General features: G+C 42.7%; 2 protein-coding genes across 2 annotated transcripts; both read right to left on the bottom strand.

Annotated features, from left to right (window-relative positions):
• Positions 1-355: 355 nt before the first annotated feature.
• Positions 356-16419, bottom strand: LOC311056155 (arf-GAP with dual PH domain-containing protein 1-like). The gene is made up of 11 exons (XM_084072577.1): positions 16192-16419; positions 12749-12879; positions 12425-12516; positions 11231-11313; positions 7409-7521; positions 6337-6483; positions 5295-5378; positions 4627-4689; positions 4389-4460; positions 2245-2473; positions 356-1756 (listed from the first exon to the last, which is right to left on the bottom strand). Exons 1-11 carry the CDS (start codon positions 16277-16279, stop codon positions 1728-1730), a joined length of 1131 nt encoding a protein of 376 aa, XP_083928703.1. The 5' UTR covers positions 16280-16419; the 3' UTR covers positions 356-1727.
• A 1258-nt stretch (positions 16420-17677) lies between these two features.
• LOC311055444 (uncharacterized protein) lies at positions 17678-23659 on the bottom strand. The gene is made up of 7 exons (XM_084071635.1): positions 23601-23659; positions 22625-22771; positions 22028-22210; positions 20611-20716; positions 20092-20245; positions 19501-19642; positions 17678-18278 (listed from the first exon to the last, which is right to left on the bottom strand). Coding segments are annotated over exons 1-7 (846 nt in total). The 5' UTR covers positions 23603-23659; the 3' UTR covers positions 17678-18166.
• Positions 23660-24159: the final 500 nt, after the last annotated feature.

The following is a 24159-nucleotide window of genomic DNA, read 5'->3' as shown; positions in this document are numbered from 1 at the left end:
AATTTCTATTGGAAATAATGGACGCCCGGCCGATCTTCTCTTATTCGATTATCAGGTAGTTGGCAACCCTAGGTGGGACACATTTTATACCTATATTTCTCCTGTAGAAATCACATGCGACTCTCAAGACTCTCAATGTTTACATGCTGTTACACTTCTCCAAACTTGATGTTGAGGTATTATATTGTTATCTATTTGGGTTTTATTACATTTCAGTGTGATGGAGTTTCTTGTCGATTTAAGTGAACTAATAAATAAAGTCATCAAGTATGGGCTGGAGTCTTTCAATACTGAGAAATACTGGCAGAAATAATGTCATTTAAATTTCACATCTGCTTTTTACGTTCAACCCTTTTATAAAACACAAAAATAACACAACTTTCTGCAACACTCTCTGTTAAGCTACATGTAATTGTTAACCATTATTAATAAATAAACACACTGATACGTATACATACTGTATGTATATATACTGATACATGTGAAGAAAATAATACATCCACTTAGTTTTGATATTTATAATTGTAATATGCTATTTTGGCTTCCCTGGGGAGGAGAGTGGAGTCATTAATTTGGGTATACCCAGTAAAATAAGTTAATTGTAGGTAGGTGTGAAGTAGCTGTTTGGATTTCAAGTAGTATGTTGACTAACTGCATTAACAAATTACATTGTGGCTTCATCAATACTTTTACATTCAAAACAAATACAAAATAAATATACAAAGCACTTTTCCCCACATCAAACAGCAGCAGCAGCAGATCCTCAGTCCTACACAAAGTGTCCCTAATTCAAACACATTCTGGTCAGGACAATTCAACCGTGTTTTCAAGTAAGTCACATCAAGAGGCAGATAGATTAGTGACGCCAACATTCATAAAAGTCCCAAAACATGGAATGAAGAGCCGGTGGACTCCAGAAGGACGAGATTGGCACGTACGTATAGTAGCTGACACGGCGGCTGGACATGATGGGAGTGGAGCGGAGCTGATGAGACGTTAGTAATGCGCTTGCAGCTGATCCAGAACGCCGCTGCCCGTCTTCTCACTGGGACAAAAAAAGCGAGACCATATCACTCCAGTCCTGGCCTCGCTCCATTGGCTCCCTGTCCGCTTCCGAATTGATTTTGAGGGTTCAATGTTTGTTTAAAAAATGTGAAATGGGTTGGCACCCCCGTCCCTTGCAGATCTCGTTTCCGACCACTCCCCACCCAGATCCTTGAGGTCGGCCGACTAGCTGCTGCTGGAGGTGCCGTCCCACGGAAAAAAACAGGGGTGGCCGGGCCTTCGAGGCTCTGGAATAACCTGCCCATACGCATCAAAGCTGCCCAGTCGATAGCTAATTTTAAATCCTTATTAAAGACTTATTTATTCTCCCTGGCCTTCAGTGATAGCTGATGTAAGCCCTGTCTTTCCATTTGATAATGCTTGTTTGTTTGTGCTTATTTATTGTATGCTATTGTCTGCTTACATTGCATTGTTTGCTCTTTTTTTTGTTGTTATTACCTGGACAGCGCTTTGGTTGACCTGGTCATGTTAAGAGTGCTATATAAATACACTTTGAGTTGATTTGATTTGATTGTAGCTGCTTCTCTGTATCCACCCTTAATTCATGTTCCATTTGTATGGCTACACCGCTGTTAAGGGACTCTCCACTGTCTGCCTCCTGCACCTCCGTCACTGTCCTGTCTGCTTGCCCTCCTGTGTTTCTCCAGCACAAAGACTGGACCTCAAGGTTTGTGCTTAAAATGGGCCTCCACTGTAGAAACAGAGAGGTCGAGAAATGAAAGCAGCACAGAGGAAAAACAAAGCAGATGTGTTGTCCGTCTGCTTTGGGTGAGCACGATCAAACTACCATTGGGTGATCATAAAAAAATATATTTTAAAAAGCGAACTCTTAATCACTTAAATCCGTTTTCAAAAGTCGTGTTGTGAGCTTGTAGATCTGTTTTCTTCCCCCCCACAACTTTTGACTATTTCTTTGGCATTTTTTGTCCCACCTATCCCAGATCAGGATGGGGGGCAATTATATTAGCAATTAGCACACCTAGTGACTGCACCTTTCAACCAAACAGAATAGGATAAATCTATACTGTATGTAAGCACTCAAAACAAGTGTTATTATTTTAATTGTGGCAAAAACTGGGACAATTTGGTAGTGAATGTTTAAAACCGGGACATTCTAGTCTTTTAGAGATATTTGTCAGGACTCCCAGCTTGGCACGGGGACAAGGGATGTATCTATACCTGCATACTCCTGCGGCAGCATTGGTCGGTCGATCACACTCTGGAACGCAGCCATCCAGCCCACCTGCTCTGCCTCCGTCTCACAGGCAAGGACAAACTTCCTGTCTGGCGTTACCATGGTGATTCCAAACTGCCAGTGGTAGCTCTGCGTGGCCGAGGGGAGGCCGGGGTGGACGGTGTAGTTGTTCTCCTTGCTGCCGATGAAAACCTCGCCTCGTGCGAAGGCATCCTGGACAACAGGGATCCCAGAAAGTGCAGGTAGTGTCATTTAAAAGAACATGAAGTATTTAAAGCAAAATTACACTTTGGTAGAGGTTTTGTGTTGTGTAGTTACCTTGCCATAATGTAATATCCTGATAAAGCCAAAATGCAGTATAATTGATTCATACTGCATGGTAACAGTTCTCAAAGTCACTGTTTTAGAACGCAAACAAACGCAAGCAAAGCTGATTATGCAAATATATAACATCACAAAACCCGGTACAGCATTGGCTCTGCAAGAGGCCAGCCATCTATGAGAGGGTCTGTGTGTGAGTGTGAGTGTGTGTGTGTGTGTGTGTGTGTGTGTGTGTGTGTGTGTGTGTGTGTGTGTGTGTGTGTGTGTGTGTGTGCGTGCGTGCGTGCGTGCGTGCGTGCGTGCGTGCGTGCGTGCGTGCGTGCGTGTGCGTGCGTGTGTGCGTGTGTGCGTGCGTGTGTGAGTGTGAGTGTGTTCGTACGTGAGCTTGTGTGTGTCTGTCCAGAGCTAATCTCGCAACCCACTGGACCCATCAGTGCCAAACTTTGCATACACGCAGCCTGTAGGCCACAGAAGTACTTACACTATTTGCCGCCGATCGGTCCAGCGGTTTGTGAGAATAGCTCCAGACACACAAATACAAAGGCCCAACCCTAAAGACTCTTAGGCGTGGCTCCTTCACAGAGTAAAAATGGAATTATGTGGACCGCTGCCCCAACATGGGAACGGCGTGGCTCCGATCTGGACTTATGAGGTCATGTGGTGTAGTTAGTTGTCTATGACAAAAGACTCCAGATATGTCTCTCTCATGTCTCATTCAGTTAGGTCTGTTAGTTTAGTTCAGCCTTGTTTTTGTAGTGGAGTTATGTTTTGTTTGCCTCTTAAGTAAGTAGGTCGGAGAGGTTTATTGTCGGTATCAGTCAGACCGGCGGGAGTCTATCCCCGTTTCACAATGCGCTAGAGTAGACCCATGGGAGAAGGAATGTTGAGGTGGAGCACAACACCTACCATCACCTCCCAGTACTTACTGAATGACTTGCCACACCTAAGCCGTGCCGTGCCACTCATTAGCTGAGTTGGCGGAGCCCGGGATCGAACCCATGACCTTGTGGTCGAAAGGTGAGTGCTCTATACCAACTGAGCTAAACGGACACAAAAGACTGTTTACTTCTAATTTAGCTACATTTGGTTATTTGTTTGTGGAAACTTGTTAGTTTTTTGAAGGCGGGAGGGCAGGGGGCTGAAATGTCTTCAACTCGGGCGTTTTTAGGCGAATACTTTTCAGCCAGGGAAAAAAGCCTCAGTTAACATGGTGTATTCAGCGTAGTGATAGTTCCTGTAGGCGCGGAAGGCAGGCGGTTTACATGCTAGCTCACTCTCCCCGGACCCCCCCCCCCCCCATTCATTCCATAATTCATACATACTCCCACAAGTCAGTACGTTTAACCTCACGTCATTATCATTCGCTACAAGCCAACTCACTCACGCCCTCATTCCCACAGTGCATCTCTGGCGCTTCATTTAAGCAGCCCTCTGTTCACTGTTCATTCTACGTGCTAGGCTGTCAATGCCGGTTGTCAGCTGTCATTGTCAAAATTCCTCCACCTCCCCGGCCTCCTCCCTGTGGCATTTAGTTCTCATTGTTATTAGGATGATTTGTGGATTCTACTGTGGTTCTACGGATTGCGCTATGATATGTGGTAGTTTAATTATGCATCAAAGGTTCATTGTTATTTTCATGTAATAACTGTATTTCATGCTCTGCTCAGGGGGTTTGTGATTTCAGATCCGTGTCATGCTTGCCTGTCTCTTGGTATGGAACCTCTGTGTTAGTATCATTGTTTTTTTATCAGATGTCCGAGAAGTTTTAATCATTTCGGACATTGGGACAGGCAGTTTAAAATCCTACCAGTGGATCTTTGAAGTACATGAGTCTCCTGTCATCCATGCTGAACCATCTCTTCTTAAAGCCCTCGGTTTGCTGTTGGAGAGAAACAGAGGTGAATTTGAGACAGCTTAGTTACATTATCTTAATTCCAGTTACTCTCAATTATTCGATTAATCTGAAAAATAATTGGTAAGAAAATAATGGACAGTTGCAGCCCTACAGCGGAGTTTAGTTGCATAAGAACAGGGAGGCGCCTCACCTTTGGACCGGTCTTCTCCATGTAACCCTCTTTCATGAAATTCTTGGTTAGTTTTGGCACCAACTAGACAAACACAGGGGCAAAAGTCTTGTTAATCCTTATCATTAGTTAAATAGTTTAGTCGTAGGCGTAGTTCACTCAAAAGATTACTTATTTTCTATCAATTAAACACCCCATGAAGCCTTGAATTCATGGAAATGTTTTTGTTTTTGTCGACCAACCGCTCAGTAGGAGACTCAATGGAGACTCTTTGAGTCTCCTCGTCATCAAATTATTGGCACAGGAATGAAACAAAAACAAAAAAATCTCCATGAATTCAAGGCTTCATGGGGTGTGTAATTGATAGAAAATAAGTATTTCTTTGGCTGAACTACTCCTTTAACCACTTCCACTTTCAAAGATTTAAAAAAAATAGTGGAAATAGGTGATCTACAAGCCCCCAATGTGACGCAATGTGACACATTGTGAGCTTGTAGATTGGCTACTTTTGAGCAACACAGTGATACAATGAAGTAGGGCATTAATAATGAGGGGAAAAAAGCGTTAGAAAGTTGAAAAATGGAGATGCAAGGTTTCTGACTGACAGTATGTGTGTGTGAGTGCGTGTGCGCACACACACATGCACGCATGCCTGTGGTTGTGCATGATCATCACATGCATTGACCTACATCAGCGTCCTGGGCACCAGGGAAAGCCACCTGCAGGTAGTGAAACCGGGCGGCTCGGATGGCGTTGAACCAGTCCACCATTTCCTTCAGGAAACAACAGGAGACAGCAGGTTGACTGACATACAGCACTGTACATCAGTGGTTCTCAAACGTTTTCATGTCAAGGACCCCCAAAATGATAGGTATTTGGCTGCGGACCCCCATCTCAAAAATATGTGGTGCTAGGGATTTTTCAAAAATAGCAGATCTACAAGTGGCACCGAGTGGGAAAGTATACAGACACGAGACACAATATTTTTAAAAAAAAGCAGTTTTAGACACTACAACATATTCAATGTATTTATTTATTTTTATGTGGGACAAATACGAAAAACCCAGGTCAGAGCCAAATCAGTGCTCATGCCTGTCACTTATGCTCATTATGTATGAGCAGTTCAGAGATATATCCTGACCCGTGACCCAGTCAGAATGTATCTCTGCCAAAATGGCACACGCTCTCTACATTGAGGAAATGTAGAGAGCGTGTGCCATGGTAGCCTATGGGGCACTGCCCCATACCAGGCTTGGAAGGCCAACTTTCCAAGCCTGGAAACCTAGCCAGCCCCATGCCATGGCAGAGGCCGTCTGGGAATCCGAAGTTCCCCGGTTCGCTAGTTAACCTCTCACTGCTCCTCCTGGGTTCCCACTGTCCACGTAATAGTTAGGATGGGTTAAATGCAGACAGAGTACAAATTTCATGTAACTATGTGCTAATAAACTGTGACAAAAATACCCCCCTTCCCTTAGTAACAATTACAATTATTTGTCCTCTGAAACACTGAAACACAAAGCATTGGATATGCATTTGTATTTGCAGAATGCGCATTTGGCCATCCTAAAGGCAAGAGTCCTCTTTGCTGCCCTGTGTTCATTCACGCCACCATGGGGATTGCATTAACACACTTCTACCAGCAGAGGGAGACCTGCTCCACTTCTTGCGTCCACAGATCCTCTTAAACTCATCCTTTCTTATACTTCTCTTCCACAGAGCTGCTTGACTCACCTTGCCATCCTCATGGTAAACAAAGATGTTCCTCGTGCTGTTGCCCTTCAGATGGGTGATCTGGAGGCCGTGGGCATTGCCGATTTTAGTTGGCTGGAAGGTGGCATTCAGGGTATGGATTTGCATCACTGCTTTGGGCTCTCTGGCCTTGAGAGGAAGAGAGGGAAGTGAGAGTGAAAGAAAGAAAGAAAGAAAGAAAGAAAGTTCCACAGGTAGTTTAACTCTCTAATGCTACGTGTCTATGTTACAGGGCAAATATTTTTTTCCCCCGTAAATTAATACCCTACTTGATCATACTCCAGCGTCACACGAAAGCATAAAAAGTAGCAGATCTACAAGCTCGAAACGCGGCGCCAAGCGGCTCATTTGAGCTTGTAGATCTGCTACTTTCGCTACTTTTGAATTTGAATCCTGAAAAGTAACAGTTTGGGACATAGAGTATGAGGTTTCCACCCGACAGAGACGATATGTTATTCTGTTATTATTCTGACCATCTGAATCTCATAGAGTCAAGACTCCATGGCACAGCCAGGCCTGGAAATTATTGTTTTGAATACAGCTTGGTCCTACAAGCTCTCCCCCCCTTATCTATGTATAGGCCTATAGTTATGCTTTGCTCCCCGCTTTCGCTTTTTTGTGCCAAGGACCCCCAAATTGATATATATTTGGCCGATATATATTTGAAATATATATATAAAGATTTGCAAAGATGTTCACGATTTTTCAAAAATAGCAGATCTACAAGCTCATACCGCGTGAATAGCCAAAGTATAAAATATGGTCAAAGTGGTTAAAATGACTGATGCTATATTTGCTGGGGACCCCCAGATCGATTTTTTTTGTTGTCTTTGTTATCAACAATTTTTTTAAGGAATTCCGTAAAAGAAACAAAAATATTTACTTGCGACTCATAGAATGTGTCCGCGACCCACAAATGGGTCTCGAACCCAGTGTTTGGGAAACACTGTTGTACACTGAGTATTTTGGGTAGAGAGAAAGACATCATGGACAGAGAAAGAGGAGGAGAACGGGAACAGATTGGGGAAGGCAGAGAGAGAGAGGATATGCTCACGTCATGCTTGTTGAAGTACTTCAGGACGCCCTCCCGCTCGGACAGTACAAACCTTCGGCTGAGGTACTGTCCGTTGTCTCTGCCTCGCTTCCACAGGAACCCCTCTCTGTAGCCTGCCAGGAAAAGGAGGCACAGGGGGTCCCAATCCACAGACAGAGCGGATGGACGGAGAGAGAAGACACACACACACAAAAAGAAGCCTTATTTCACGTCAGACTTCAGTTTACGTTGTCTTTACTTGTGTTATCAAATGTCTAAATGGTTCACGTCTAGACAGGAGAGACTAAACAAATTGTGGCCTATTATTCTCTTTGTGACGCAAATATTACCTTACAATTTGAATCCTGCGCCACGTCGGTTGTCCGTTGTATGTATGTATGTATGTACGTTGCAATCTGGCAAGAGTGATGCAACACTGCATCACTCTTACTGTCTGTCTGAAACTTTACACTACATCATCACAACAAACCAACCTGTTACCAAGACGACGATGACGATGAGACGGTCGTCCCGAATATGGACACAACGCCAGTGTGACGTAATCTCACGACAGCATGACATCACATTGGACCCGTTTTGACTTTATTATGGAGATCTCTGGATCTGTCTGTCTGTTTCCCTTTCATGCCCATATATGGGGATCTATGTATCTGTTTGTATGTGTCCTTTTATGCCCATATATGGCATATATCTCTGTCGCTTTTTGTTTGTTTCTTCTTTAAGCAGAATATGCAGCCTGCATAAATCTGCATCATTCAAGTCATCATCCCAGATGCTGGACTTTTCACTTTTGACTGGGCCAGGCGACAGTTTCCAGTCCGCACTGCTTTCGCCACCACCATCAACAAATCACAAGGCCAGACACTTACAACAGTTGGGGTCTGGCTTCGATCCCCTGTCTTCACTCACGGACAACTATATGTTGCCAGCTCAAGAACGGGTGACCCAGCACGCCTAAAGTATGCCATACACCAGCAGGAAAACCACACTGAAAACGTCACGGAAAACGTGGTTTTCACAAAAGTGCTTCTTCCCCACTGAGGTAAGTAAGGCTGTTGCATTCTTCCATGTGTCATTTCTCATTGCTCAACATAACCAACAATGCCTACAACTTCACACAAAAATCACTGCCTTCACTATCACATGATCCATGGTGGACGTCTCACATTGTCTGCTTGACTCCTGCCTTCTCCTTTTCTCCCATTCTGCAGGCTCTGCCATGACAACCTGTGGACCTGACAACCTGTCGCCACTGTCTTTCACACCATTTCATTCTTATCCACCCTTTACACAAATAAACTGCTAACTTCATCTCCTGCGATTTCAACTATCTTTTCACATTGTACACCACTGCACACTCCCCACAGGTCTGCCATACCAGGTCTGAGTAATCACAAAGTGGGTTTTGGTCATTGGAGAGGTGATGCACGTCACCTCTTTCTGAAGTGGGTACTTTCAAAGCCTGCCGTGGATTTAGGAGAGCACAAAACTCTCTCTCACACTGTGAGGTGCCTGTAAGGTGGCACTGCAAAGTGAACGACGCGTCACGCTAGACGTTCGGGCCGCGTAGCGGCCCGAACTTCTAGTGAGATACAACATGCAAATCATGAGTGTAAACACACACACACACACACACACACACACACACACACACACACACACACACACACACACACACACACACACACACACACACACACACACACACACACACACACACACACACACACACACAGGCTTGCGTGCATGTATGTAAGCATTAATTATACTCAGTGTGTATGTATGTATGTATGTGCGTCTCCACAAGACAAAGAAGGCATACTGTTATGAATGTTATATTCATCATGTAGGGAGGCTGTTTATGTATAATATAAAATAAAAGTCCTACACGCAGCATTTTTGGGGTTTATACAGTATATGAATGACATTTTTTTCAATTGCTGGTTTCCCAGGGCTAGTTGCACTAGAATCCTGGAGCGGTTTTACAGGGAATACAAAAGGAGGCATTCTTCTCCAGAGGCAGAGACACAGCCACATGCTCTTGAACCCCTACACTGCACAAAACAACACACCATTGAGTGAGTGAGTGAGTGAGTGAGTGAGTGAGTGAGTGAGTGAGTGAGTGAGTGAGTGAGTGAGTGTGAGAGAGAGAGAGAGAAAGAGAGGGAGAGAGAGGCAGACAGGGTAGGATTGAGGGTTGGACCGTCATGAGGCACTGTGTGACTGTGTGTGTGTGTGTGTGTGTGTGTGTGTGTGTGTGTGTGTGTGTGTGTGTGTGTGTGTGTGTGTGTGTGTGTGTGTGTGTGTGTGTGTGTGTGTGTGTGTGTGTGTGTGTGTGTGTGTGTGTGTGTGTGTGTGTGTGTGTGTGCGTGCGTGTGTGTGTGTGTGTGCGCGTTTTAGTTTGACAACACAGGCCATGTAAAGGATACATATCATAGTCAAACTGAGGTCAGGGTAACCTGTGCAGTCGGAATGTATGATGACCATAACGCCCCAGACTCAGACACACAGGTGACACAGCTTGCCGAAAGGTATGTAAAATGAAAACACTGGTCAAGGGCACCCTGCATCAACAGGCTGTCAGGAAGGCACCTGGACTTCTGATGGCATTATTCCGACGGCCCACTATTGTGACCTCCCGTTGGTCCGACTGGCACTTATAACTAACTAACCCTATTCCTAACCCTTAACCTTACCCTAACCTTGAAGCAGTTTGAGTAACTACTCAGATGTTGCTGTGCAGTAACAGGACTCCAGAGCCCAGGGTCCCCTAGGGCTCTATACTAGGTATTTCCCTCTATACCAAATGTCTAAATTAGGGATGCTATGGGTTCATTGAATGGTTAAAAAAACATTTGTTACACTCAGATGGGCATTGGTGTAGCAGAATGTGGTATTGCACTCTTCTTTTAACAATGTGGACTATATCGACACATTGAAAATGTTGGCATAGAAAACAAGGCAGAAGCGGGCTTGAGCCCCATGAGGTGCGCCCGAGCGACGCTAGAGACAAGCGAGGGCAATTGCTACGCTGTCAACTCAGTGCCATCCGAGTTGCATAAAATATTGTAGTCATCAGTTATAATGTATTTATTGCACATGTAATACTTGGCAATGAAAGTAAATGACACTATGTTGAGTCAACAAGAAATGTTGACATGAAATATATTTTTGGTTTAGAAACATCAGCATTCATTGTATCTGTGCTTTGCAAAAATGTACAATGCCAACATTTTTTTCTCTGACAACTAGGCAGAGCAGAGCAGTACAAAGAGCAGAAGTGTATCATCGGGGGAAATAAATAATGACTGTTCGATGTCCCAATGCCAGCTTGATTAAGTATAAATGAGCCTCAAAGGGCAGTTCTAGTCCTAACAGTTTCACTGCTGTATACATGCCAAAGGAAGGGCTCAGTTACAGTAGCACTCTAATTGGGCTGGGCTATATACGGTAAATGAGCACTGGGCAGTGGTGCCTACTGGGCTATGACCTACAGTATACCTACCACACCACTGTGACACTGTCCTGCCGTTCCCCAGCTGTCACAAGGCTCATTACAGGCCCACTCAGCCAAATAACATCACTGGCCTGCTGCTACGAGAGGTGTGATTCCCAAAGCGGATTCTCTTCGCCGAAACCACTGTTACATTGCCTGTTGTGTGCACTACTACAGGTGGACAAGTGCAGACCTTGTATACTAGGTATTCAGCTTACATACGAAATACGAAATTACAAAGGAAATTCATAGCCTGCGTGCGTGCGTGCGTGCGTGCGTGCGTGCGTGCGTGCGTGAGTGCGTACGTGCACATGCTTGATTCTTACCAGCTGAATAGGGCTCCTGCCTCTCCACATATATGAACTCGTTCCTTTCATATCTGGCTCGGATCCACTGTTCCCGGAGGAGTCTGCAGAAGAATTCGCCGTTAAACTATTGGCTGTTTGTTTACTTCATGCTGGAGTTTAATTCATTCGGAATGTCTCATTAACTTACATGGATGTCAAGCCTCCAGGCAACATTCAGTGAGTAAACACTGAAAAGCCAGTCAAACACTGTTTGCCTCATCTTCCTGCAATCACTATTTTAGAACCACTGTTGTTCACTCAACCCAGACCCATCCAATACATACGACTAATGATCGACAAGCTCAGAGTCACAACATGTCATGATGCGACGCATTGTGAGCTTGTAGATCAGCTATTTTCGATGCGCAATACCATCGTACAACGATGTAAATCAGGCTTGATGTGAGCCATTCATATAAATTGTGTCCCTCTGTTCCATAAGGCCTAGGAAATTAAAAAAACAGAGGCGGCAACAGTTGTTTTGTTTTTTTCTGAAGGTTCCTACTACTAACATTCCCGTTCCTACTGGCACCATGTCGAATGTCCTTTAGCAAGACACTGAACACACTGTTGTGTGTGTGGGTGAATGTGAAGCGCTTCAGATAAAGGTGGTAACGGCTAAATGCACACCATTTACCATAAATGCACAATGCCACAATTGATGCTAACGACTGACTGACAAGATATGACTACCATGCAGACATACCTTGGTCATTCGTTCTCGTGTTTTTGTTGCTTAGGCTTGTTTGTCTTGACCACAATGTTAAGAATGTAATTTAGATAGCAGGTTACTTTGTTTCCTAAAGACTGGGTCACGACCCACGGTTGGGTCGCCAAAACATTTTGCATAATTTCTTTCAATAATTTGAAAGGTCAGCTGCACATCTAAAATGCATCCCCATGAGCAACAACACCGTTTCCCGAAGCATCTGTTTACATTTTAAACAGATGCTAGGTCCATTGTTTACCTGGTATCCTATAGTGTCCATGTACAGATTACTATTTTGATAGTAGCCTATATTGTTTAAACTGATGCGAGGTTCTTGGTTTACCTGGGATTCTAGTTTCTCAAGGCACTACACTGTCTCTCTGCATTCTATGTACTGTATGTGATTACCTTGCTTATTGTTAGTCGCTGGATAAGAGCGTCTGCTTAATTGCATCATCACTTACGTGCAGTCTGTGTGTGTAGGTTGGTAATAGAACGCCGGCACCTTCTGTTCATACTTGGCCCTGGCAGCGCCGTTACCCATGGACACCATGTGCTGCAGAACAATGGAGAGAAAGTGTTACATATGTGTTTGTTGTGTGTGTGTATTTTGTGTCGGCACACGTTGTCGGCACCCCGTAGGGTACACGCACGCACGCACACACACACACACACACACACACACACACACACACACACACACACACACACACACACACACACACACACACACACACACACACACACACACACACACACACACACACACACACGTGTAATGCTCTTACCTCCACCTCTGAGGTGCTCCAGGAGTCGTGTAGGACAGACTTGACTCTGCTGATCAGAGGGATGTTCCTGTGGAGACCTGAGCAGCTCTGACACACAAACACACCCAGCGTGCAGGAAGCCCACTCTGGACCTGCAACACAGCACACACACCTTGGGCTGTCACTATAGGCTGCTGTTTACGCTATTTTGGGGGGGAAAAAATAAAATGTATGAACATCTTTCAACATGGAATCGATTATGAAGATGATGCTAAATTATTGACACTTGACACTTATGTACTGAGAGGCAATTGATTGATTGATTGAATGAACACTTTATTAACATGTCTGTTAACAGTACGGCAGTACAGTCAAAAAAAAGCTCTGCTAAAATTATACGGAAAAAGCCCTGGGGGGCTTGTTTCCATTGTGGTCCATTGTACTCAATTGATCAACGAGACCTACAATACATACAATACATTACACATCGGTAACATCACCAATTAGCATCAAAACATATATTTTGTGTGACCACCAATGGGCAAGTCAACGTTTCAAGGCACATCGGTAAGTTTAAGCTCTCAAATTGCATTGCGTGCTGCAGATTGCCTAGTTTCACTTTCTCTTTTAGGATAGAATTTGCCTCTGTGTTGGGGAAATTAGTGTGCATAAACACTATAGTAAATGAAAATATTCTTCAAAATATTTTACATAGTTTTATTGCGATAATCATGTGTGGATGCCACAGAATCCCACGGCACACCTGGACTTGTCTCATGGCACACTGTTGGAAAACCATTGGGATACACTATCACTGAGCTTTGACTGTGTTACTTCTATCATGACAAATATATATATAGCATTGCAGCAAAACTCAACTTCCTTGTGTGCAATCACAATGTCACACCCATGCCATGAAGTGACAAGACGCTTGTCTACAGCTCAGCACCCGGTTCTATCTGTGTCATGCAGATGCAGCAACAAACCAAGTTAACCATCATAACAAATGAGTTACTCTGAGGTAACTCATTTATTTTCTTGTCTCTTTTCTATACGTCTGTTGTTCAAACTGTGATGTTGTACTGTAGCACGGCCTGGTTTAACAGCCTATCAATGGTATATAAGAACAAACTGTATAGCCAAATTAAGATCTGCGCTAAAATAGTTGGTAGGCCAGTTGAGGATGTGTTACGTTCCTTTAAAGAAGCCCAGATCAATAGCATGCTTAGACTGGCAAAGAGCATCTCCTCTGACCCCTTACATGTTTTAAATGATGAATATCAACTGATGCCCTCCAGGAGGCGGTTTAGAGTCCCTAAATATAAGAAAAACAGGCTAAAGAACTTTTGTACATCAGTCTGTTCTGCTTTTAAACCAAAATCGGTAAACCAAGAGGATTTGTTCTACTGTTCTTGTTTCTGTCTGCTTCTGTGATGTATGTCCTGTAATGTACTTTGTGTAACGTATTGTGTATGTCTGCCTGTATCTTGAGCGGTGACGTCATGGACACAAAGCAAATTTCAGTGAAAGCTGACAATAAAGTTGTATCGTATTTAGGTCATAGAGTAGAGTGAGTGGGGAAATTATTTGCAGAAGCAACATACCCTATCATAGACCTAAAATAGAGCAAACACAAATGATTTTCAATATGAAAACGTGAACATGGCCGAACCTCAAAGATAATGATAACTAATCCACACCCCCACACTAATCCACATGTGCGCAGCCAAACTTTATGCAGACTTTTGGATTATGTGCTCGTGCATAGTTCACGTTTTGAAGAGTAATTGAAGAATAATGTAATCCTGTTGGCGTGTGCCACACGCCAACCTAGATTTTTTTTGCAGGTGAAAGTTTGCAGGTGTGTGTGTGTAAAAGCCACGTCTAGACAGCGGCTAGAGATCCCGGGGCGGGGGTGTCACCATGACAACAGATCCCATAGCCTGAACTAATCTTTGGTGTTTATACAAAGACACAAATAAACAGCTTACATTTTGGGAAAGTGAGAAAATGGCTTCCTCACCGTCTGCATAAGCTAATGGTCAATGCCTGTGTGCAAGTTCAGATCAATTGCTCAACCCACTGAGGAGAAGAAATGCAGAACAGACCCACTGACTGACACAGACAGGGGTTTCCTTAATATATAATAGGATAATAATAAACATAAACAGTCCACATAGTGTGTGTGTGTGTGTGTGTGTGTGTGTGTGTGTGTGTGTGTGTGTGTGTGTGTGTGTGTGTGTGTGTGTGTGTGTGTGTGTGTGTGTGTGTGTGTGTGTGTGTGTGTGTGCCATAAACATGGGGTGTGTGTGTGTGTGTGTGTGTGTGTGTGTGTGTGTGTGTGTGTGTGTGTGTGAAAAGGTCATGCTGTCAGTGTGAGTGTGATCACATATAGGCTATAGTAGCCTGTATGCACTAAGTCAGCAGCATGCCGTTTCAACTGAATTCAAATCTGTTTCCCCAAACATAAGGAGGTGCAAAAACAAACACACTACAGCCTAGATGTAGAATAGATGGATGAATGTAACATTTTGTGGGTGCCATTAGTGTAAGATTATCTTTTATTTGCTTTATAAACAACCAAATGATCCTACTCGTAAGCCTATAGTATGCATACTGCAAAAAAAGAAAAGAAAGAATCACAGTAGCCTCCTCACAAGAGAAGCTCTCTTCTCTTCCATTTTTAGACCTGTGATTCTCAACCTTTTCAGGCCGTGACCCCCCAAAATAATCATATTTGAAGTGGGGACCCCCCATATTTTTAACTGTTTTAACTGTTTAACCCTCAAGAGTTTGTGAACACAGCATTTTATATTTTCACAGTGTCATGTCAACTTCACTGTTCCAACACCTGAGGAGCTGCACACAAACTCCTAAAACCCAGTGGTGGGAAGTAACTAAGCAGCCTACATGTACTCAAGTACAGTAGGCCTACTTAAGTACACATTTGAGGTATTTATACTTTACTGCAGTATTTCAATTTGTTTATACTTTTACTTCTACTCCACTACATCTCAGAGGCAAATATTGTAATTTTCAACTTTAGTTACTAGTTACTACATTTACCACTTCAGCCCACAGTCTATGCTTCAGCCCTATTTAAACTTTGGCTATTTGAAAATAGCCGATCTAAGCACCTGTTGTGAGCTTGTAGATCTGCTATTTTCAAAAGATGTATATACATTGTATACATTTGAAAACTTTAAACGGGACATTCTGCATAATGGGTACTTTTACTTTTGGCACTTTAAGTACATTTTGGTACCAATACTTTTGTACTTTTAGTAAAATGGAATTACGGACTTTTACTTGTCACGGAGTATTTCTACACTGCAGGCATCACGGCGGTGTCGCGCGCCGAAAATAGCAGACCTGCAAGCTCACAAGGCGTCGCGCCCGCGACGCCTTGTGAGCTTGCAGGTCTGCTATTTTCGACACGAGACTTCAAACGGTCATACCATTACCTGCGGCTCCGCAGTCGGCGCAACTGCCATTTCCAGGTCTGTCCAGGAGCTCTTTGAGACGTTTCCTCTTTTCTTCGTCCTTGGCCATGTTATTTGCACATGTTGTAAAACTGCTCACTCATCATCAGTGACAGAACAGAATACCTCCATAGCCCTGGTCCAGAGCGTCAGTGAGTTCTCTCTAACGCCCTGCCAGGCGCGCTGCTCTGCTCATAGACCGAACATTCCACTGCCGTGCGAGGTCTCCGTCTTTAGTAAAAAATAAATAAACAAAACTACTTAGCTACTAACTGAAACAAAGGCTGTTTTGTATTGTTGAAAGTCTATTCTCCACGGCGGGAAGCCTCTCGGTACCCCACCTCCTCTGTATAATACATTTTTTGGGCTTAAAATAAAATATGTCCACCAGACGGATATTATTTGATTTGCTCCACTGCGCCCTCTACAGATCTGGTCAATGGTCATTGATATTGACCAGATCTGTAGAGGGCGCAGTGGAGCAAATCAAATAATTTCCGTCTGTTGAACATATTTTATTAGAGTAGAAGGCAATACAATCATTAATTATCAGTGCATCGAAAGATTGTCGCGATAGTGGCGGCTTAAAAGAACCAAGAATCAACCGTAGGCTACATTATTCTTGGACTGCAGTAAAGTACTGACTTTTTGAAATCATAGCCTCCCTAGACTAGTCTATTGTTTTAATTCCTCACACAAAGAGGCGGAGCTCTCGCTCTCAAATAGCCACAGTTTAAATAGAGCTGAAAGGTTAATGGATGTTTTGTAATAATAATCAAAATGTTCAAAGTAACTAAAGTTTTCAAATAATTGAAGTGGAGTAAAAAAAAAACAATATTTGCCTCCGAGTGTCTGAGATGTAGTGGAGTAGAAGTAAAAGTATTGGAAATTCTCAAGTAAAGTACAAATACATACCTCAAAATTGTACTTAAGTACAGTACTTGAGTACATGTACTTTCCACCACTGCTTATCTACACACCCAATGTTTAGCCTACTGACTCACAGGATTGACAGGAAATGCCTCGACCTTGCATGATGCAAGATTATAATCTTTGAGGCTGTTCCATCTACAAAAAAAAAGATCGTTTTAACACCTGAATAAATAACTCTTCTCACCAAACTGACTGACATCACATTACTTCCCCCTCCTGGTATTGGTAATAGAAATAATTAGATCTGCTGTTAACGTTATCAATCATGTTTTTATATTGCTACTTACCACCTTTCTGAAATTGTATATAGCCTACCTTTTTTTTTTATCACATCCACAAACCGTATCAAGAATGCTCATTCCCAGGGCACGCTTACAAAATGTTCTCATTTTTTAAACAATTCTTTATGTACAGTGTATACACAGTACAGTGTTTAAGTCAATGTGAGCCACCGTGAGATGAACACAAAAGAACCGCAAAAACTCAAATAACCATTCATAATCAGAACATATCAAATGTACAACTCATCTTTTTTTGTTTGTTTGTTGATCTTTAATGTTCAAAAATGTAAAAATTGGGAGTACATGTAAAAGGATGTTTGAATAAACAAAAACAAAAAAAATACTAAAATAAAAATGGAGGCTCAACAGGGTTAAGTTTATGACAACAACAAATAGCTTACTAACCAATCCGATCACCTTTAAGAAAAACACAGGATTAAAAAAGTTTTTTTTTTTTAACAAAGCAAAAGTAAATGAACAATCCAATTTATGTTCTGCCACAAAACAATTTAATTTGTGGGCTTGTCTGACACATCTCTAAAGATCTGAAAAAGACTGGGGAGGGGTGGGGTCCTTCCAGTAAAGCCCAATTCAAACTTTGCCGCACGGCTGTGTCACGCATTGAATTTAGCAGACCTACTGTATAAGCTCACAGTCGCACCCGTGGCGCATTGTGGGCTTGCAGGTCTGCTAGATTCGGCCTGCGACGGAGCATGAATTAGGCACACGGTTGGCTGCAGGGTCTAGCGAGAGGAGTTGGAACTGGAACGAGAGCGGTGGCGTCTGCGGCCCGCAGATCTGGAGCGAGAGCGACGTCGCACGGGGGAACGCCTCCGCGGCGCCGGCGACCGAGACCTTAAGAAAAGATACCTTGCCTTTAATGCATTGGTTCTCAAAGTGGGGTCCAGAAAAATGTGTTAATATAGCATCACAATACTTTTAACCTTTTATACTTTGGCTATTTTTGAAAAATCGTTAACATTTTTGCAAATCTTTGAATATATGTTTTTAAAAGTGAACATTTTTAACAAAAATCTTTGCTTCTGGGGATTCCCTGGAACAACATATTTTGAGATGGGAGTTCGCGGCCAAATACATATCATTTTGGGGGTCCTTGACTTAAAAGGTTTGGGAACCACTGATATATATAGCAACATACGTTTAAAAAAAAAAACTTGTTAGGATTTATTAGAAATTTGTAGAATCCCCAGAAGCAAGCAAGCAAGCTATCTATCTATCTGTCTGTCTATCTATCTTCAAAGATTTGCAAACATTTATGGTTTTTCAAAAAATAGCAGATCTACAAGCTCGTGCCGCGCTATGAGCTTGTAGATCTGCTATTTTTGAATAGCCAAAGAAATCTAAAAATGACACACAGATGCGTTCCCGGTCTCAATGGGTTAAGTGTGAAACACTGGAGAGGCTGAAGCCAAAGTGCAGCAGCTACCTTTTTGGACACACTGACTTATTTATTTGTCTCAAAGGTAGAATCAGCCTTCATGATTTGGGGGGATAAACCAATACCTCATGAACATATACAATAACTGCAATATATGCCATGAATTGAAGCCACAATACCACACTATAGGCCATGAATTAAAGCCGCAATAGCACACTATAAGTCATGAATTAAAGCTTTTTTAGAACCACATCAAGATTTAAGACAATCTTTGATTTAAGATTGAGCTTAGATTCTGGCAGTAGACATACCGTATGTGTCTATCAGTAAACATAAAAAAGGTACAGTCTATCAACAGTGAATATATTAAATATATATCTATTGCCAATTAATTGTCTAACAATGAATATATACATCTTTCATATATAGTATAAATGAAAATATGCTGTATGTACAGTCTAGCAAGAGCCACAAACACACACCAAGCATAAATTGGCCTACACACACACACACACACACACACACACACACACACACACAAAATCATGTCCTACTTCCGAATATAAATGTAAGAAACCTCAGTCATTCTGTCTGATCTGCATTGAGTGGGTTGATCAATTGAATACTATGCAGAAATGTTTGTGGGCTATGTAGAACATATCATGAAGCAACATGTACCTTCTCCTCATGCGGGGTGGGGTGCGACGCCACATAGGGGGAGGTGGTGGCATTCTGCGAGGGGGGGAGGGTCTACGAGGTGGAGGACGGATCCTTTGGGTCAGTACAGCAGAGGCAGTGATTTCCTGTCCATCAATCTGACCTGAAAGGAAATAAGCAAAAACCTACATAATCAGAATAAAATGTTCTCCTGCAAAGTCAAGCCCAAAAATGCAACTTCGGGTGTTCTGGTGTTGTATGCAGCCAGCTACCTTAACTCTAAAATAGTGTCACTGGTATTAGTGGTGCATCAGTTATGCAAACTAATAGATTAAATAGTTTAATTAAAATTTTAAAAAAATATTTTTAATAAAATAAAAGATTTTGGGGGGTAACTTTGAGTGTTTTACTTTTCAGCAATTTTCACAAGTACCGGAAACAGACAATCTACAAACATCGCACCACAATGAGTTGTGAGCTATTTTAGCTGTTTTTGAAATATCTAATTATAAAATGGGGTTTCTGTCAACTCAAGAAAACTGCTTGATTAATCTAGAATAATAGAATAATGGATTGTTATAGCCATAACTGGTAAGTATATGTGCCCTTTACCTCCATCCATGTGTTTGAGGGCCTTCTGGGTCTCTTCTGGAGTTTCAAACTCCACATAGGCATAACCTCTGGACAGCTGTGGCTGTACCCTGTCCATTGGCAGGTCAACCATTTTTATCTTCCCATAAGTGGCGAAGATCTCCTGGATGTGATCCTGGGAACGCAAGCAAGTTGTTAACAACCACGCACACAAACGTTCCTGTTCAGCAATTGTATAGGGCTGTCAAGGTCATGACATTTTACTTAACGATTAATTGTCATCCAAATAATTGCAAAGTTGTTGCAAGCACACTAACAGACAAGTGTGATGAGCAACAAGACCCTCAGCTACGCTCACCCCTTGGGTTGCCTTGGTTAGAATATTCTACAAACATCTAAAACAGCCTACCAACTTAGAAGAGAAGCAGTTGAGGAGGAAAAATATCTGGAGTAAAAGAGCAGGCTGGGTGTGAAACGCAGCAGTGGCTAGGCAGGGTGAATTGTGTACTGCATTCCAGTCTGAACCAGTCCTGGACTCACCTTGGTGACGTTTCTGGTCAGTTTTCCTAAATGAACTTTCGTGGGTTTGGGGCTTGGGCTCCGTTTCCTCCGTTCCTTATCATCTCCCCTCTTCTGTGTTTTGGAGCTGTGTGTTTTTCACAAAAAAAGACAAAATCTTAGATTGCCATCATTATCTCAACTGAAATGAAGGGCAACCAGTGGTGTAAACCCTTTCCCCCTCTTTTTTGCATGCGTGTGGTCCAAGGCCGTTGTGAATTTGTCCGGAGTGTGGAATTTTGCATAAAAGGTTCATACAGAGGGGTTTAAGCACAGACTTATGCTTAAACATTTGCTGAGTAGGCCTACGTATTGTAGTGCAGTGGTTCTCAAAGTGGAGTCCGGGGACCTTGAGGGGTCTCCCCAGCAGAATGAGCCCCATTTTATATTTCGGCTATACAAAACAAAATTAGAACGTTTTTAGTTTTACATTCCCTCCCCCCGTATTTGAATGGGTAGAGAGAACACCCTGGAAGCAGAAGGTCCCAGGTTCCATTCACGGCCCCGGCAATGTGTCGAGTGTCCCTGAGCAAGACACTTACTACCCCCAACTGCTTCCCCCCTGCGCTCACTTGAGAAGCTGAAAACTGGAAATAGTTCTGATATTATAATTGTTCTGTGCATTAAAATAAAAATGAGGGATGGCCAATCATAAAAATTTGAAACCGAAATTTAGGAACCTCTAACCGACTTTATTTTGCCCCCGATTTCTTAAGGTAGCTCTCCACCAAACAGACTACTTCAGATTACTACAGACTGGCAGTCGGTTGCAAGGTGTGATTTTTTTTTTGCTGAATGCACCCGAGAGCCGACACCGACAGACAGCTACTATGGATCTAAAATAGCCTATGGCTTGATGTTTTTTTCAACAACAAACACACGAACATGCTTAAAATCATTTGACAAAGTCATTATAAAGATAACTACTGCACTGCAGGGTGCTTAGGGCATGGGCACAAGGTTTTCTGTATTTAGCCATGTGGTGTACATCTTTTGTATTTAGGCCTAAGGTTAATTAAAACAATAAACACTGCGTGCCTACAGCAAGCAGCAGCGCAATGTGCACACGGCCATATCATTTTGCTTCAATCAAAAAAAGAAATATATATATATATATATTAAAATAAAGAAGAAATCCAAATAGATTTTGATTAACCACTTAGCCCTGTATTATACAGTACTTCGTTGTACAACATGGCATGCAAAAATAGGGAAAATAGCAGCTCTACAAGCTCACAACGCGTGATGCGTTGTCAGCTTGTAGATCTGCCATTTCCACTATTCTTCTAAATAATCGTTCATTTAAATCGTAATCGAGGCAAAAGTTTGAAATAATGGTGATATTGATTTTGGAGTCATATTGCCCAGCCCTCATGGAAATACAACGGCAGTTACTGACGTGGAGCGGGAGCGTCGGCGGTTGTCGTGGCCGCCGCGTCTGCGACTCGGGCTCGGAGACCCCGAGGAGCTGGAGGACGAGCTGGAAGAACCGGAACGGCTGGAGCGGCTGGAGCCAGAAGAACTGGATCCACTCGAGGAACCAGAGCTGGATCCAGAGCTGCTGCTTGAGGAAGAGCTGGATCTGGATCAGGAGGAGCACATAATCATGGTCAGTGGCGGACGGTAACAAAGTACATTTACTTGATTACTGTACTACTTATGTATGTTTTACAGTATATGTACTTGAGTTGAGTACTTGTATTTTTGGATACTTTCACTCCACTGCATTTCAAAGACAAATAGTGTACCTTTTGACAACACTACATTTCTCGGAAACTAAAAAGTAAATTTTGAATTAACCACATTAGCCCCATTTCAAATGTAGTGAAAATAGAAGATATACAAGCACAAGCGATGTGACATCACGTATTTCAGGCCTAATCTAGATTAGAAATGTTCGGCGACTGACGCTGTGGTATAAATCATAAAGTACAAATCAGGCTCAAACAATGAAGTGATGATCATCAGAGTCAAGCGAGTGATCAAATCCAGTGACCTGCTGGTGCTGCCACTAGAAGCACTGCGACGCTTCCTTCCCTTCTCCCTTCCCCTGTCCTTGTCTGCGGCTTCCTTGGTACCCGTCTTCTCTTTGCCTCTGTCTTTGGACTTTTCCTCTTCCTTTCTTTTGGTCGGTGATGGTGCCCTAAAAGTGGAAGATAGATTGTCATCATGAGATCAAATACGGTACATCACTCTATCACTGGGCTGCCTAATCTGTTCTGAAAAAGCGCTTTGGACAACATTTTAAGTCATATGGGGAAAATAAAATGAAATTTAAAAAATCTACGTCTTCGTGAAATCTGACAAAAAGTAGCCTACTTTTTGTCAGATTATTAAGAAATTTCTTAATAATCAAGACATTTCCAAATTTCATCAACTATAAGTAGTATCAACGGAAGAGACACCTTGACTTAATAAGAACATAATGTGTGAGCACAATATTTTTATGGTCAGCAGCGGTTCTCAATCTCCAAACCTGTTTTGTACCAGGGGGTTTTGTACCAGGGGGTCCCCAGCAAAATGAGTTAATACAGCGTCACAGTCATTTTAACCACTAACCATATTTTATACTTTGGCCATTCAAAAATAGACCTACAAGCTCACGCTATGAGCTTGTAGATCTGCTATTTTGGACAAATCTGGCACAAAATGTATTTTAGATGGGGGGGGGGGTCCGCGTACAATTACATATCATTTTGGGGGTCCTTGACATGGAAACGTTTGAGAACCACTGCACTAGAGAGAGTTGAACTGATGCTGCATTCTGTATCGCAGCTGTTGCAGCAGAGCAGCAGGCTTCCTTCCGCCGCCATTGAGCTCACAGACCCTAAGACAACAACACGACTTTCGCGTCGATTATTGTTGAACCATCGTGACCAGCAGGTCAACTCAGGGCCTGAGTTACACGCGCCAGTGCATTTTCTGCTCACACAACATGGAGAATGTATTTTTGTTTAAATATATATACTCACATTTCTTCTATTCCAATGCAAACACTCGGCCGTGTGTGTGTGTTGTGTGTCGCTAAGCGATGACGTCACGACGAAAGAGCGGAACGGAAGTTGCGATTCAAGCTAAGCGACAGCGGAAAAGGGTGCGTGTTTATACTTCGTCGCACGACGGTGTCGCGCGTCGAAAATACGCAGATCTACAAGCTCGCGTGTCGTCGCGGAGGTGACGCGTCGCAAGCTTGTAGGTCTGCTTTTTTTTTATTTGGCGCGCGACACCGTCGTGCGACGGAGCCTAAATCTAGCAGCGTTGCCATGTCGGCTTGTTATAAGCGACGTTGGCCTTCTTTTTCTGTAAAAAAAAGAAAAATGGAAACAAAATGAAAAATTGGTAGTTGCGGGGTGCGGTTTTTTGGGGCTTGTTTCTAAAGTGTAGTTGCTTATGTAGACTTGCTTCCAAAATGTTTTGATTATTATTTAAACCAGTGGTTCTCAAATATTTCATAAATGCATTGTGTCCAGGGAGCATTTGTGTTGTTTAAAATGTTTCAAAGAATATCACAAATATTACACATTTTATTGG

The sequence above is a fragment of the Gymnoscopelus microlampas genome (genome assembly GCF_963454915.1).
Source record: "Gymnoscopelus microlampas genome assembly, chromosome: 11".
NCBI lineage: Eukaryota > Metazoa > Chordata > Actinopteri > Myctophiformes > Myctophidae > Gymnoscopelus > Gymnoscopelus microlampas.
This window is presented reverse-complemented; position numbering and strand designations above follow the sequence as displayed.

What these genes read in the sequence shown, in the direction of transcription:
- LOC311056155 (XM_084072577.1), bottom strand. Translation starts at nt 16,279, where the DNA reads ATGGCCAAGGACGAAGAAAAGAGGAAACGTCTCAAAGAGCTCCTGGAC. An exon ending in CCTACACACACAGACTGCAC is followed by an intron (nt 11,314 to 12,424) that starts GTAAGTGATGAT and finishes ATTCTTCTGCAG; the next exon opens with ACTCCTCCGGGAACAGTGGA. An exon ending in TGGAGAAGACCGGTCCAAAG is followed by an intron (nt 4,461 to 4,626) that starts GTGAGGCGCCTC and finishes TCTCTCCAACAG; the next exon opens with CAAACCGAGGGCTTTAAGAA.
- LOC311055444 (XM_084071635.1), bottom strand. An exon ending in TGACCAGAAACGTCACCAAG is followed by an intron (nt 20,246 to 20,610) that starts GTGAGTCCAGGA and finishes TTGCGTTCCCAG; the next exon opens with GATCACATCCAGGAGATCTT. An exon ending in CCTCAAACACATGGATGGAG is followed by an intron (nt 19,643 to 20,091) that starts GTAAAGGGCACA and finishes ATTTCCTTTCAG; the next exon opens with GTCAGATTGATGGACAGGAA.